This window comes from Myodes glareolus, chromosome 7, assembly GCF_982192425.1.
Source record: "Myodes glareolus chromosome 7, mMyoGla1.1, whole genome shotgun sequence".
NCBI lineage: Eukaryota > Metazoa > Chordata > Mammalia > Rodentia > Cricetidae > Myodes > Myodes glareolus.
Window position 1 is genome coordinate 38,359,550 of NC_142032.1, and position 12,420 is coordinate 38,371,969.

At 41.9% G+C, this 12,420-nt stretch overlaps 1 protein-coding gene across 1 annotated transcript in view; it reads left to right on the forward strand.

Annotated features, from left to right (window-relative positions):
• Positions 1–1,003: 1,003 nt before the first annotated feature.
• The window catches only part of Cfap95 (cilia and flagella associated protein 95), a 95,397-nt gene continuing 83,980 nt past the window's right edge, over positions 1,004–12,420 (forward strand). The window contains exon 1 of the mRNA XM_048438668.3: positions 1,004–1,244. Within this exon, the coding sequence (XP_048294625.2) occupies positions 1,093–1,244 (152 nt within the window). The 5' untranslated portion in view covers positions 1,004–1,092. The remainder of the gene's footprint in view (positions 1,245–12,420) is intronic.

Consider the following 12,420-nt stretch of genomic DNA (forward strand, 5'->3'; position numbering starts at 1 on the left):
TTTATATTTTCTTCATTTTTTTTATAAAAGATGACCTCATTTTTTTTTCAAAATTATATATTTGAATCAGGAACCAAATAAATTCAACTATTCTGATTGGTTAATATGCGTTTTAAGCCTGTTTCAAAATGTTTATTTAGTTAGTTATTAGATGGAGCTTCCCTATATATCCCCAGGTTAGTTTCAAACTCAGTCTTCCCGCCTCAGCCTCACGAATACTAGGGAAGTCTACCATGCCTCATCAGGCAGGCAATCTTTCAGTACCTTCCGGTGGCTGTGGTATTCTGAGTAAAGGTCAATCAGTATCATATTCATCTGTGCATTTCCCGCTGGGAAGATACCACACAGTAATGACAAGAATTAGCCTTGTCACAAAATATCAGAAGTTATAACGAAGAAATATTGGTGGTTCTCTGAGAGCTGAATTCCGGGTTCTAAACCGCCTAGAAATAGTTTGGCCTCCACGGCGTTCCGAAGGGATTAAGATCCTCCTTTGCTGCTCCCCTCCCCCCCACCGCGCAGGTCCATTAGTCATTGGAAGAAATAGTGCTCAGCATCTGGGACTGGAACGGGGCCTTTGGCTGCTCAAACTGTTCATCTCAGTTGCTGAATGACTCTACTGTTTGCTAGGCAAGAGAGGGAGCGTATATTCTAGGACTGGGGTTTTCTCTTGCTCTCTTTTAGTCAAATTTAATTGTGAGCAGAGGTGTGGTGGTAACACATAGACTTTCAAAAGGGCTACCACAGCTATTTCATTTTAACGGATTCTCTGCACTCCCTGCCCTTATCTCCCCTTGCTCAGGTTAGACTAGCGAGCCCGTGCAACTACAAATCCTTAGCAGGCTGCCCTACTTCCAAACTCTGAGCAGACTGTCACTCTCACTGCATTCTGGGAAATGTAATTTAATCAGCAATCAGAAGCCGGAATCAGGTTAGTAACAGGGAAGAAACCCCACCTTTCATTGGCTCCTCCTTCTCTATGACCCCTCCCAGGTTGCTTAGGAGACGAGAGACGCAGAATCTTGGTCCTTGTTACGCAGAACTGGACCGGTGCTGAGGGAAGTTCAGTCTGTTCTCAACTCGGGCGCAGATATGGGGACCTTCAAGAGCACCTGTCAGGATTATTTCGACTGTAAAGAGCAGTGGTATGAGATTGGACCCACGGACTTGCTGGAGCGCAAAGGCTCCCTAACCCTCCGCTCTCATCACAAGAAATACTCGAAGCCAGTGCTGGTGTATTCCTGGTGAGCCAAACATTCGCCTCTGCCCATGGGTCCTAGGGAGGGAGGAGAGAAGGATCCGGCAGGAGGTGGACAAAAAGTAACAGAGAAACAGGAAACAAGAGGGGAGAAGAGAGAATGGGAAAGAGGAGAAGAAAACCAAAGAACAGAAGTGTGAAGAGATAAATAAGACGAACAAGAGAAAAGCGGCACAGAGAAGGGAGGGGAAACAGACCTTCCACAGAGCAGTGACCATATCAGAGCGAGCTAGAACTCTCCAGGACTGCTCCCCAGCACACACCAGGACCTGCCCCAGTCAGCGCTTTGGCTGAGAGTTTAGTTGTCTGTCTTCACAGTGGAAAGTAATGAGAGTCATTTAATGGGCTTGAAAATCGCCCCCTTGACCCAAAGCTTACGTGTAAAGGGAAGTCCTATTAGAAAGTCAGGCCCACTGGCAAGAGGAGAAGGTTCCTGCAGAGGACCTGTGCGGCCAGTGCTTGGGGAGGTGGACACACTTGAGAGCAGTCCCTTAGCAACCCACAGGTTATCATTCATGCAGACACTTCCAGCCAGATGTAGCAACGTTTAGTCTTTCCTTGGGCAAGGTGACTGTAATTTGGCATATACAGTGGTTTTTTTTCTTACTTGATCACATAAAGATACCGGGTTGTGTGTTCGCCTGGAAAATTGAAAGGCCTGGAGAACTTCCTTCTAAGTCCATCATCTTCTGAAGATGGAGCTCTCAAGACTCCAGGCATTTGGCCTTCTTCTGTGCTTTGGGAATTATGCACAGAATAATACATATCTCTGTCTCTCTCTGTCTCTCCTTCTCTCTCATTAAAGTACCCAATAGCTACAATGTCAGCACTGGAGAAAGGTGGATACGGTTATTTGGGGGGGGGCATGGGAGTTTGAATGTAATTGGCCCCCACAGGGAGTGGCACTATTAGGCGTGGCTTTCCTGTAGTAGAGTAGGTTTGGCCTTTTTGGAGGAAATGTGTCACTGTGTGTGTGTGGGGGGGGGGGCTTTGAGGTCTCATTTGCTTAAGCTTCACTCAGGGTGACACTCAGTTGACTTCCTGTTGCCTGTAAGTTGTAGAACTCTCAGCTACCTCTTCAGCACCATGTCTGCCTGCATGCCACCATATCCCACCATGTCCCACCATATCCCACCATGTCCCACCATGATGATAACAGACTGAACCTCTGAACTGTCCGTTCACAGCAATTGAACCCTAACTAAGATGGGGCGCTTGCTCAAGTCTCTTACAGTAATTACTTTCGGAATATTCGTAATATTGGAGGGAAGTGGGAAGACAGACATGGAAAGGAGTCACAGGTTCTGTCTACTTTATGCTTTTGCCTTTGAAGAGAGAGGAATGGTTTTGACTCCAGGCTTGGGTGGACACAACCATTCCTGCACTGTTTGCAACACCTGTCATTTCTGTTCTGCAGACTCTTTGAAGGCCTGTCTTCTCACTACATTTTCAAAGCCCACTCCTTCTTTTATTTCTCATTCCAAACTATACTCTCTGCCTACACGAAACTCAGTGTGAGAGATTATATAGGCACAAAATCCAAAGCTACCCAGGGAAACAGACTCTTTTTCAGCAATAGTTTCTTATGGAAACAGACTTCTTCACATTGGTAGCGCATTTGCTTACGGCAGGGGTGGAGTCCTAAGTACTGTCTTTTGGCTTTGCACATATCTTACTTCATGACCCTTAAGCAAAACACTTAGCTCTTCCATGGACCTGTTACACCACGAGGATCCGGATCATAATAGACATCGCTTCTGTGAGTTATTGATGAGAAAGGGTTTTCAATAAGACAGCACTTCCGCTGCCTTCTGCCTTGAAGTTAGCTTGCAAGCAGCGTGGATATCAATAGTAGAGCAGAGATGTGAAAGGTGTGGGGCCTGGTGAGAAAGAAGCCCAGGGGAGGATTCTACGCATCCCAGCCATTCCTGAGCATGCATAGAGCATTCCTATGTTCACAAGGGAGAAGAATTCAACTCAGCAAGTATGAATGTGTCATATGCTTTGCTATATATCAGGATGCAGAAAGGGAAACAAAGATCATTGAGATAAGGAGCACTTTGTCCTCCTTAGGGTTTCTATTGCTAAGAGGAAAAACCATGACCAAAGAAACTTGGGGAAGCAAAGGGTTTATTTGGCTTACACTTCCACATTCTGTATCTCCATCACTGAAAGAAGTCAGGACAGGAACTCCAAAAGGGCAGGAATCCTAGAGGCAGGAACTAATGCAGAGGCCATGGAGGAGTGCTTTTACTGAATCGCTCCTCATGGCTTGCTCAGTCTGCTTTCTTGTAGAACCCAGGACCACTAGCCTAAGGATGGTACCACCCACAATGGCCTGGTCCCTTCCACAGCAATCACTAATTAAGAAAATGCCCTAAGGCTTGTGTACAGCCTGATCTTAGGAGGCAGTTCTCAATTGAGACTCCTTCCTCTCTGAGGACTATACCTTGTGTCAAGTTGACATAAAATTAGCCAGTACACACATATGTCTAGAACAGAATAATCAACACTATGTATTATAGCATATTATTATATGCTCTATGTATTATAGCATAGTATTATATGATAGCCCTGTGGCTAGGTGACAAGTGATTTGATGGCTCCAGGACTAATTCTGCCATTGTGGAATAGTAGTTTTAGGATTATTGTATGAGCATAGTAGGTGAAACACCTATTAATATTAAACCTGGCATACAGTTAGCATAAAATTATATTTATTAGGACAATTGGTGGTGTTCTCAATGGATTTTACAGGTTAGCGCAGGACTTCCTGTGATTTCTTATGTAAATCAATGATTATTTATGAATCAGAATTGTACTTGAGACAGCCCTCCCATCACGTTCACATGTGCAGAGAGGTCAAACGGTTCAGTGTTTTTCCTCAATGTGTATGTTCACAATTACGGTGAAATAAGGCAAAACGCTGCCTTCTTTTCCCTCTCACAGATGTCGATCTTGTGGTCTGTTTTACGCTACCTTGTCTCTTTTGCATCTCTGTGCGTTTTATCGATGTTATTGCTAGCATGCCCACATACACCAGGATGAAGTGCTGCCTGGTGTCCCTAAGCATGAGAAGGCTGTGTGTGATGTATCTTTTGAAGAAAATATGTGTTAGACAAGTTTTGTTAGTGTGTAAGCTCTAGTGTTGATGGTGGCAAGTTCAATATTGATGAGGCACCCACATATATCAAATAAGGTGCCGTTAAACGGGTGGACAAAGGGGCTTGGGATGTAACTTAGTAGTAGAGTGCTTGTCATGTAAATGGGAGGCCCTAGCTTCCATCCCTAAAGCCACAAGAAAACAAATAGGAACACATATAAAAAAGGCTCTACATTGTGACCACAGAAACCAGAGTCTGTTTTCTCTGTGAGAGATGCCCGAGTGTTTTGAGACCTCTTTAGAGCATGCACTATGAGACTCTTCTGTAAAAACTCAGAAAGAGTAGCATCTTCTGAAGCTGGCCACACCCTCCTGCCTTTTCACAAAACCAGCCTGTCATTTAATATCTATGTTAGCAAGGCAGCATAATGTTGAGTGTACCCTTACGAATGAACAAGGTCAGCAAACCCATGATTGTTAGCTTTTGATTGCCTTATTTTATGACACATTTAAACTTTCCTTAAACTACATTTGGTAGTGGTTTTTAAGTTCAATCGTTAAACATCTAAGGTCTATGTTTACCGCTTTGGTGACCTCTCTCCATGGAGTATTTCATTAGGAACCTTTAATACTTGCAAGTACAAATGAAGTGTGTAACTAGGAGACATTCTGATTAACTCTTCATTACTGTTTAAACTTGGATTTTTCCTGCAGCTCTCTCTCTCTCTCTGGCATGTAACAGAAGTCTGTTTACTGAACATATTGAAAATAACTGGATGGGAGGTATGGTAAAAGATGGGAGTGGATGGGTACCTCTCGTCCATTATTAGCCCATGGCACTGCCCGAGAGCACCTCCTCGCAGCTAGAGTGCTCATAGACAGAGCCGCTCAGCCTTGTCCCAGCCTGCTGGTTTTGAGTTAGAAATGCCTTCTCTGGAAGGCATCTTTTCTCCTTCCTTTCAGTAGATTTATGGAACCGTGTCATAAGATGTTTCCATTAGAAATTGTGAGCTGAGGGAAAATGAACTCCTGGAATCTCTTCCCACTCATTGGAAAAATAAGAAACAGAAGAAAATTATACTTACTTTTAATAAATTCTCTCATGTGAGATGAGTATGTTCATTCATTCATCATTCATTTTCTTCTGTTCCTTGACCAAATTGACAATTTGTAACAAATGATAATAATTTAAGGGGGAAAAAAAATCCATCCAGGTCTCCATGGAGACAGATCCTGCTCCTGTCTCCATGGCAATATCTAGTTTTAAGGACTCAGATTAATTTTATGCATTTGTAATTTTAATTGTTTTTCTCTCTTGCCTAAACCACAGACTAAAGATCCTGAGAGTTGCACTTTCCCCATGCCGTGCCCCTACCTCATAATAAGAAAATGTGAAAGAGGAGCAAGGGAACCTCCTCGTTTTAAAGATTTTTTTACCAAAGCTAATTTGGGTATAGATAATAAATTAGAGGTAACAGGAAAATTACTATTTCTCTGACACTCTGGTCATTTGTACCACTCTGTTCCTGGAGCAGGGAGTGCCTGTGTATGTAAGGCCCTGCCCTGAAGGCGGAGAGCCATTCCAAAGCACCAGACTGTGATTGTGTGCTTAAATAGAAAACAGAAAGCCCGGATTCCTTCACTTGATGTGCTGCTCTTTTTGTGTTTAATCAATGATTTTCATGGGTGCTGACCTGAAAGAGTTTAGAGTCCTCACATCACTCAGAGCCAAACCAGAGTTACATAAAACTCTACTGGCCAACAGTCTCCCACCGGTGCATTTCTGTAACACACAAGGATAAAAGCAGAGAGAAAAAGCCCTTCCTAACCATGGGCTCCAGCTTGTGTGTCACTGAAACTCACAAGGGCCTCCTCTTCCACGGTGCCTCCATCTGTAACATAGGCCCAACACCTCAAGAAGAAGCTTATTAGCCCTTTTCTTGCGTGAAGTATATAATTCGAATTCTAGTAAGGAGGCATTAAAGAGGCTTTTTGGTCACTGGAACAGAGTGAGAAGATCAAGCTCTGGAACATGTGATAAGAACACAGTGAGCAATCACTACATATTTAGCACATAAAGTAACAAAGCGTTGTGAGCCATTCACTAGGAAAGACTAAGTAGGCACGGGTTTAAAAGTCAATTGAAAGTCTTTATTAACCAGTCAGCGACTACACTGGTGTCTGGAACCCCAAGTGCAATCTGGACCCTCTTTCATGGTGAGCCTTTAAGGGCAAAAAGCACATCCCAGGTTGACACATGTCAGTTAGCAAGAAGAGTTAGCCAGAAGTGAAACTACATAAGTCTAAAAGCAAGGTTAGCACATTTAGGGACTTTCCCAGAACTATGGACTTGGGTGGATTGGGTTTTAATTCACGTTTTGGCAGGTGTTGCTTCTTATGTGTTATGTTCCCAGGCCTGAATGGTACTTCCGTCATGGTGCCAGTTGTGCTAAGGCCTGGGGGCCTGTTACAAAAGGAGCAGGTAGAGAAGAGACAGATGGAAACTCAGACAAGGAATGCTAGCGTTTTAGCATATTTTTAAACATGTTTTATAACCTTATAGGGTTATATGTTTAAGTGTTTGTTTCCCAGAACTCTTTGGGAAGGATTAGAAAGTATAAACTTGTGGGGTAGATTTTGAGATTTCAAAAGATCCAGTCTCGCTTTGATTGCTACGTACGTGTGGATAAGATGTATGTTCTCAGGCACTGCTCCAGTGCCAGCCTGTCTGTTTGCTGCCATACTCTCTGCCATGATGATCACATACTTGCCTACTGAAACTGTAAGCAAACCCCTAATCAATGCTTGCTTTTGTATGTTGTCAAGGTCATGGTGTCTCTTCACAGCAATAGAAAAGCAACTGATACAAGCCATATATCGTTGCTATAACTTTTTATAACTCTTCCAAAACTCTGGTTTCTCAAAAACTTACCAGAATGTTCTCCTTCCTGAGATAAAGAATAGCAGTCAAACTTTCAATAAATCTGCCCTGCTTAGATCACTGTTGGAACGTTAGCCTCCTGAGTCATCTAGTTTCGTAAGATCCCAAGGTAAGAGCTAGAGCAGAGCACAAACCCTTAATAAAATGAGTTTATTTTCCTAGTTAATCCAGTTCAATAGGATAAAATTGAAACATGTTGGTCACTTTCCATATAAGTGGATTTGGAAGAACATCACACACCAAATTTCTGTGATGGTTAACTCTCTAATAATGATTAGATAAAGAATCAGTTATGAAGCATGCTCTAAACTGGGCATGGCTGTCAGGGCTTTTTCAGAGAGTTTTGATGAAGGGGGAAAAGACAGATCCTGGCTTTGAGCCATACCATTCCATGGGCTGGGCATGGGACGGAATAAAAAGGAAGTGAACAAAATGCTGACATTCCTTCCTCTGTCTTCTGATTATTACACTATGAGTAATTGTCCTGGTTCTTGTGGCCATGTCCTCCCCATCCTACTGGATCATATCTTCCTAGTTATTGTGATCATGTCTTCTCCATCTCGCTGGACCATATCCATATCCTCCCAGTTCTTGTGGCCATACCTTCCCATCCTGCTGGACTGTATCTTTTTCATGGTAGATACCAAAATAAATGTTTCCGGCTTTAAGTTGATTTTTGTCCTGTCTTTCGTCACACAGACGAATAAGTAATACAGTGGGGGAGAATTAAAAGATCAGGGGCTGAACTTGTTCCAGTCTCGGTTGCAATACCTGACACCCCATCAGGAACTGTTGGCTCCTAAGGAGATCTGGAGTTAAGATAAGGACCAGCATTTATACTGTAAAGAACTATTTTTATTTCTTATAAATGTTCTAATAATATCACATGTGAATTTATTATAATGTAAAGTAGACTGAGGACGTGGAAATAAATTTACTATCTAGAGAGTAGAAAAATATGAAATTTGCATACTGGTGGGTACGGTGGCACACGCCTGCAATCCTAGCACCTGGCTTTCTGAGGCAGGAAGATCTGGATCAGTTCGTCGTCTCTCTGGACTACATACAGGGACAACTGTTTCAAAAAAGAAAGTGAAAATTTGTGTATGATCCAGATGCATTTAATAAAATTTGTTTTCTACAATTGATCCTCATAACGTTTCAGCAGTTGGCTACTAGAGAAGAATTTGAACGTGCTGGTGAAAGCTCATCTCTACCTTTCTAACTTTAAATGACTTGTTTTCAGTTAAAATAGTCAATTTCAGAACAGGCCCCACTCTTCCCGGTCCTTCCTCCCCCGCATTCTCCTTCCTTCCATCCCATTTGTGTGTGGCAAGGGAGGAGGGTTGGGTGACAGTTGGTAGTGGAGGTGGATTTGCCTTCCAGAACTGTGTAAGCCATCCTTGTCCTTGTTCTCCCCATTCTTGCCCCACCCTCCTGCACGCTGCTGCCGAGTTTACTCTTTCCTGAAGACTTGGTATGTCTGCTTGCGATACATTCCCACCGTGGCTCTTGCTGGTTCTGCCGATCCCTATGTCGGGCTCACTCTTTCTGCCTCCACAGCCACTGGGGGGGGGGCTGCTTTATCCCTCCACATGGTCACTGACAGCTCAGGTTCTAAGTGCACCGCATAGGCTCTACTGTGTTCACTGTTCTTATCACGGTCACCATATGTGTGACAGAAGCAAACTAAGGATTTATTTTGGTCTATGGCTCAGTTTACCATGATGGCGAAGGCATAGGGGCTGCAGAGGTGAGCTCGAGACACAGCTGGCTTACGTTTGAGGAAGCCCACCCCACCGTCCTACAGCCATCTATTTCCTTCAGTTCTGCTTTATCTAAAATCCCCACAACCTCCTGCAACTTCTCCAGCAGCTGGGGACCACCTGGTCAAGAACACAAGTCTGTGGGAGACATTTTACATTCAAGCTATAACACCTGATTTGCTCAGGCTAGCCCCCTCCTGTTGGTCTACATGTATCGAAGTCTTTCACTAAACTTCCATGGTGTTTCTCTTTGGAAGGCAAATTTTCAGGTTACAGTGTCTGGGAACTTCCAGCTTAAAGAAATTAGCGTTTATTACTCAACAATGCTGGCTTGTAAGTGTCTCACTCAGGACTAAAATTCTTAATTTATTCTGTCAGAAGTTAATCGGCAATGCTTTATTGGTTATCATATTTCTGGGGGAAATAATCTTAATTCATCCCAAGGCAGATGTGGCTGTCTCTGATTTATCAGGAGAGGCTATTTTTTTTTACAATTTTCATTTTTATTAAATTAAAAATAATCTTGTTTTACATATTAAATTAAAAGTAGAATCCTAATGTAGTATTGTGATATGGTATTTTAGAAGAAATGTACACAGTCAAAACAAAGAATAATATACAATAAAATGTCAACAGGGCCAATGGGATCACAAGTGAGTTTTCTTGGTGTTCATCAAAATATGCCAGTCTTTCTACATAAGAAAAATGTGCTAATGTGGTTAAGATCTTTCAAAGAATTATCAAGAGGTTTTAAAATTAGATTTCTACAGTAAATGACTGTAGACTGAGGTTTCCTGTTCATTTCCTGGCTGCCCAGACCCGAATAATCACATAGAAACAACATTAATTACAACACTTTTGGCCTATTAGCTCAGGCTTCTTATTGACCAACTTTTACATCTTTTTCATGTGTTTGTGGATATTCTTATTATATTTTACTTTAAAAAAAATTATTAAATTTTTTTTTAAAAAAATTACCAATCCAAATTTCTACTCCCCTCCTCCCATTCCCTCCACACACCCTCTCACCCCACCCCCCTCTAATCCTAAAACAGGGTAAGGCACTTTGTTTTGTGGAAGGTTCAAGGCTTTTTCTACTACATCTAGGCTGAGCAAGGTATACATCCAAAGAGAATAAGATCCACAAAACCAGTACATCCAGTAGAGATAAATCCCGGTGCCACTGCCCGTGGTCCCTCAGTCTGCCCCAGTCATAAACTGTCAACCACATTCAGGGGGACTAGTTTGGTTCTATGCTTGTTCCTTCCCAGTCCAGTTGGATTTGGTGAGCTCCTATTAGCTCAGGTAATCTGTTTAAGTGGGTGAACCCTTGGGAGCTCAGTCCAGTGCTCCGATGTGGGTCTCTGCCTCTGTTTCCATTTGGTGTTGGACGAAGGTTCTATGTTGATATTTAAGATAATCATCAGTTTGACTACAGGGCAAGGCCAGTTCGGGCACCCTCTCCTCTATTGTTTAATGTCTTAGCTGGGGTCATCCTTGTGGATTCCTGGGAATTTTTCTAGAGCCAGGTTTCTTGCTAACCCCATAATGGCTCCCTCAATCAAGATATTTCTTTTCTTGCTCTCATATCTGTCCTTCCTCCATCTCGACTATCCCATTCTCTCAAGTTCTCCTCAACTCTCCTCTTCTCCCCTCTTTTCCCCCTTTCCCCCTTCCTCCTACCTCCTGCTCCCATGCTCCCAATTCTATCAGGAAATCTTGTCTGTTTCCAATTTTCAGGTTGGTCTATATATGTTTTTTTTTTTCCCTTGGGTCACCTTATTACTTAGCTTCTCTAGGATCATGAACTATAGGCTCAATGTCCTTTATTTATAACTAGTATACACTTATGAGTAATAACATATTCATCTTTTTGGGTCTGGGTTACCTCACTCAGAATAGTATTTTCTAATTCCATTCACTTGCACACAAAATTCAAGATGTCATTGTATTTTACTGCTGAGTAGTACTCTAATGTGTAGATGTGCCACATTTTCTTTATCTGTTCTTCAGCTGAGGGGCATCTAGGTTGTTTCCAGGTTCTGGCTATTACAAATAATACTGCTGTGAACATAGCGGAACAAATGTTTTTGTAGTGTGATTGGGCATCTCTTGGGTATATTCCCAAGAATGTTATTGCTGGATCCTGAGGTAGGCTGATTCCCAATTTTCTGAGAAACCACCATACTGATTTCCAAAGTGGCTGTGCAAGTTTGCATTCCCACCAACAATGGATGAGTGTTCCCCTTACTCCATATCCTCTCCTGCATAAGCAATTATTATTGTTTTTGATCTTAACCATTCTGACAGGTATAAGATGGTATCTCAGAGTTGTTTGATTTGCATTTCTCTGATAGCTAAGGAAGTTGAATTTTTTTTAAAATATCTTTTGGCCATTTGAAATTCTTCCGTTGAGAATTTTCTGTTTAGTTCAGTACCCCATTTTTTAATTGGGCTATTTAGAATTTTATTGTTTAATTTCTTGAGCTCTTTATATATTTTGGAGATCAGTCCTTTGTGTGATGTGGGGTTGATCTTTTACCATTCAGTAGGCTGTCTTTTTGTCTTATTGACTGTGTCCTTTGCTTTACATAAGCTTCTCAGTTCCAGGAGGTCTCATTTATTTATTGTTGCTTTTAGTGTCTGTGCTACTGGGGTTATATCTAGGAAGTGATCTTCTGTGCCCGTGAATTAAAGGCTACTTCTCACTTTCTCTTCTATCAGGTTCAGTGTGGTTGGATTTATATTAAGGCCATTAATCCATTTGGACTTGAGTTTTGTGCATGGGGAAAGATAAGAATCTATTTTCATTCTTCTACATGTTGACATCCAGTTATGCCAGCACCATTTGTTAAAGATGCTTCTTTTTTCCATTGTATAATTTTAGCTTCTTTGTCAAAAATCAGGTGTTCATAGGTGTGTGGATTAATAACTGGGTCTTCAATTCAATTCTATTGCTCAACATCTCTGTTTTTATGCCAATATCAAGCTGTTTTTTATTACTGTAGCTCTGTAATACAGCTTGATGTCAGGGAATGGTAATGCCTCCGGAAGTTCCTTTATTGTATAGGATTGTTTTGGCTATCCTGGGTTTTTTTGTTTTTCCATATGAAGTTGATTATTATTCTTTCAAGGTCTGTGAAGAATTGTGTTGGGATTTTAATGGGGATTGCATTGAATCTATAGATTGCTTTTGGTAGAATTGCCATTTTTACTGTGTTGATCCTCCCTATCCAAGAGCATGGGAAATCTTTCCAATTTCTGGTATCATCTTCAATTTTTTTCTTCAAAGACTTAAAGTTCTTGTTAAATAGGTCTTTCACTTCCTGGTTAGTGTTACCCCAAGATATTT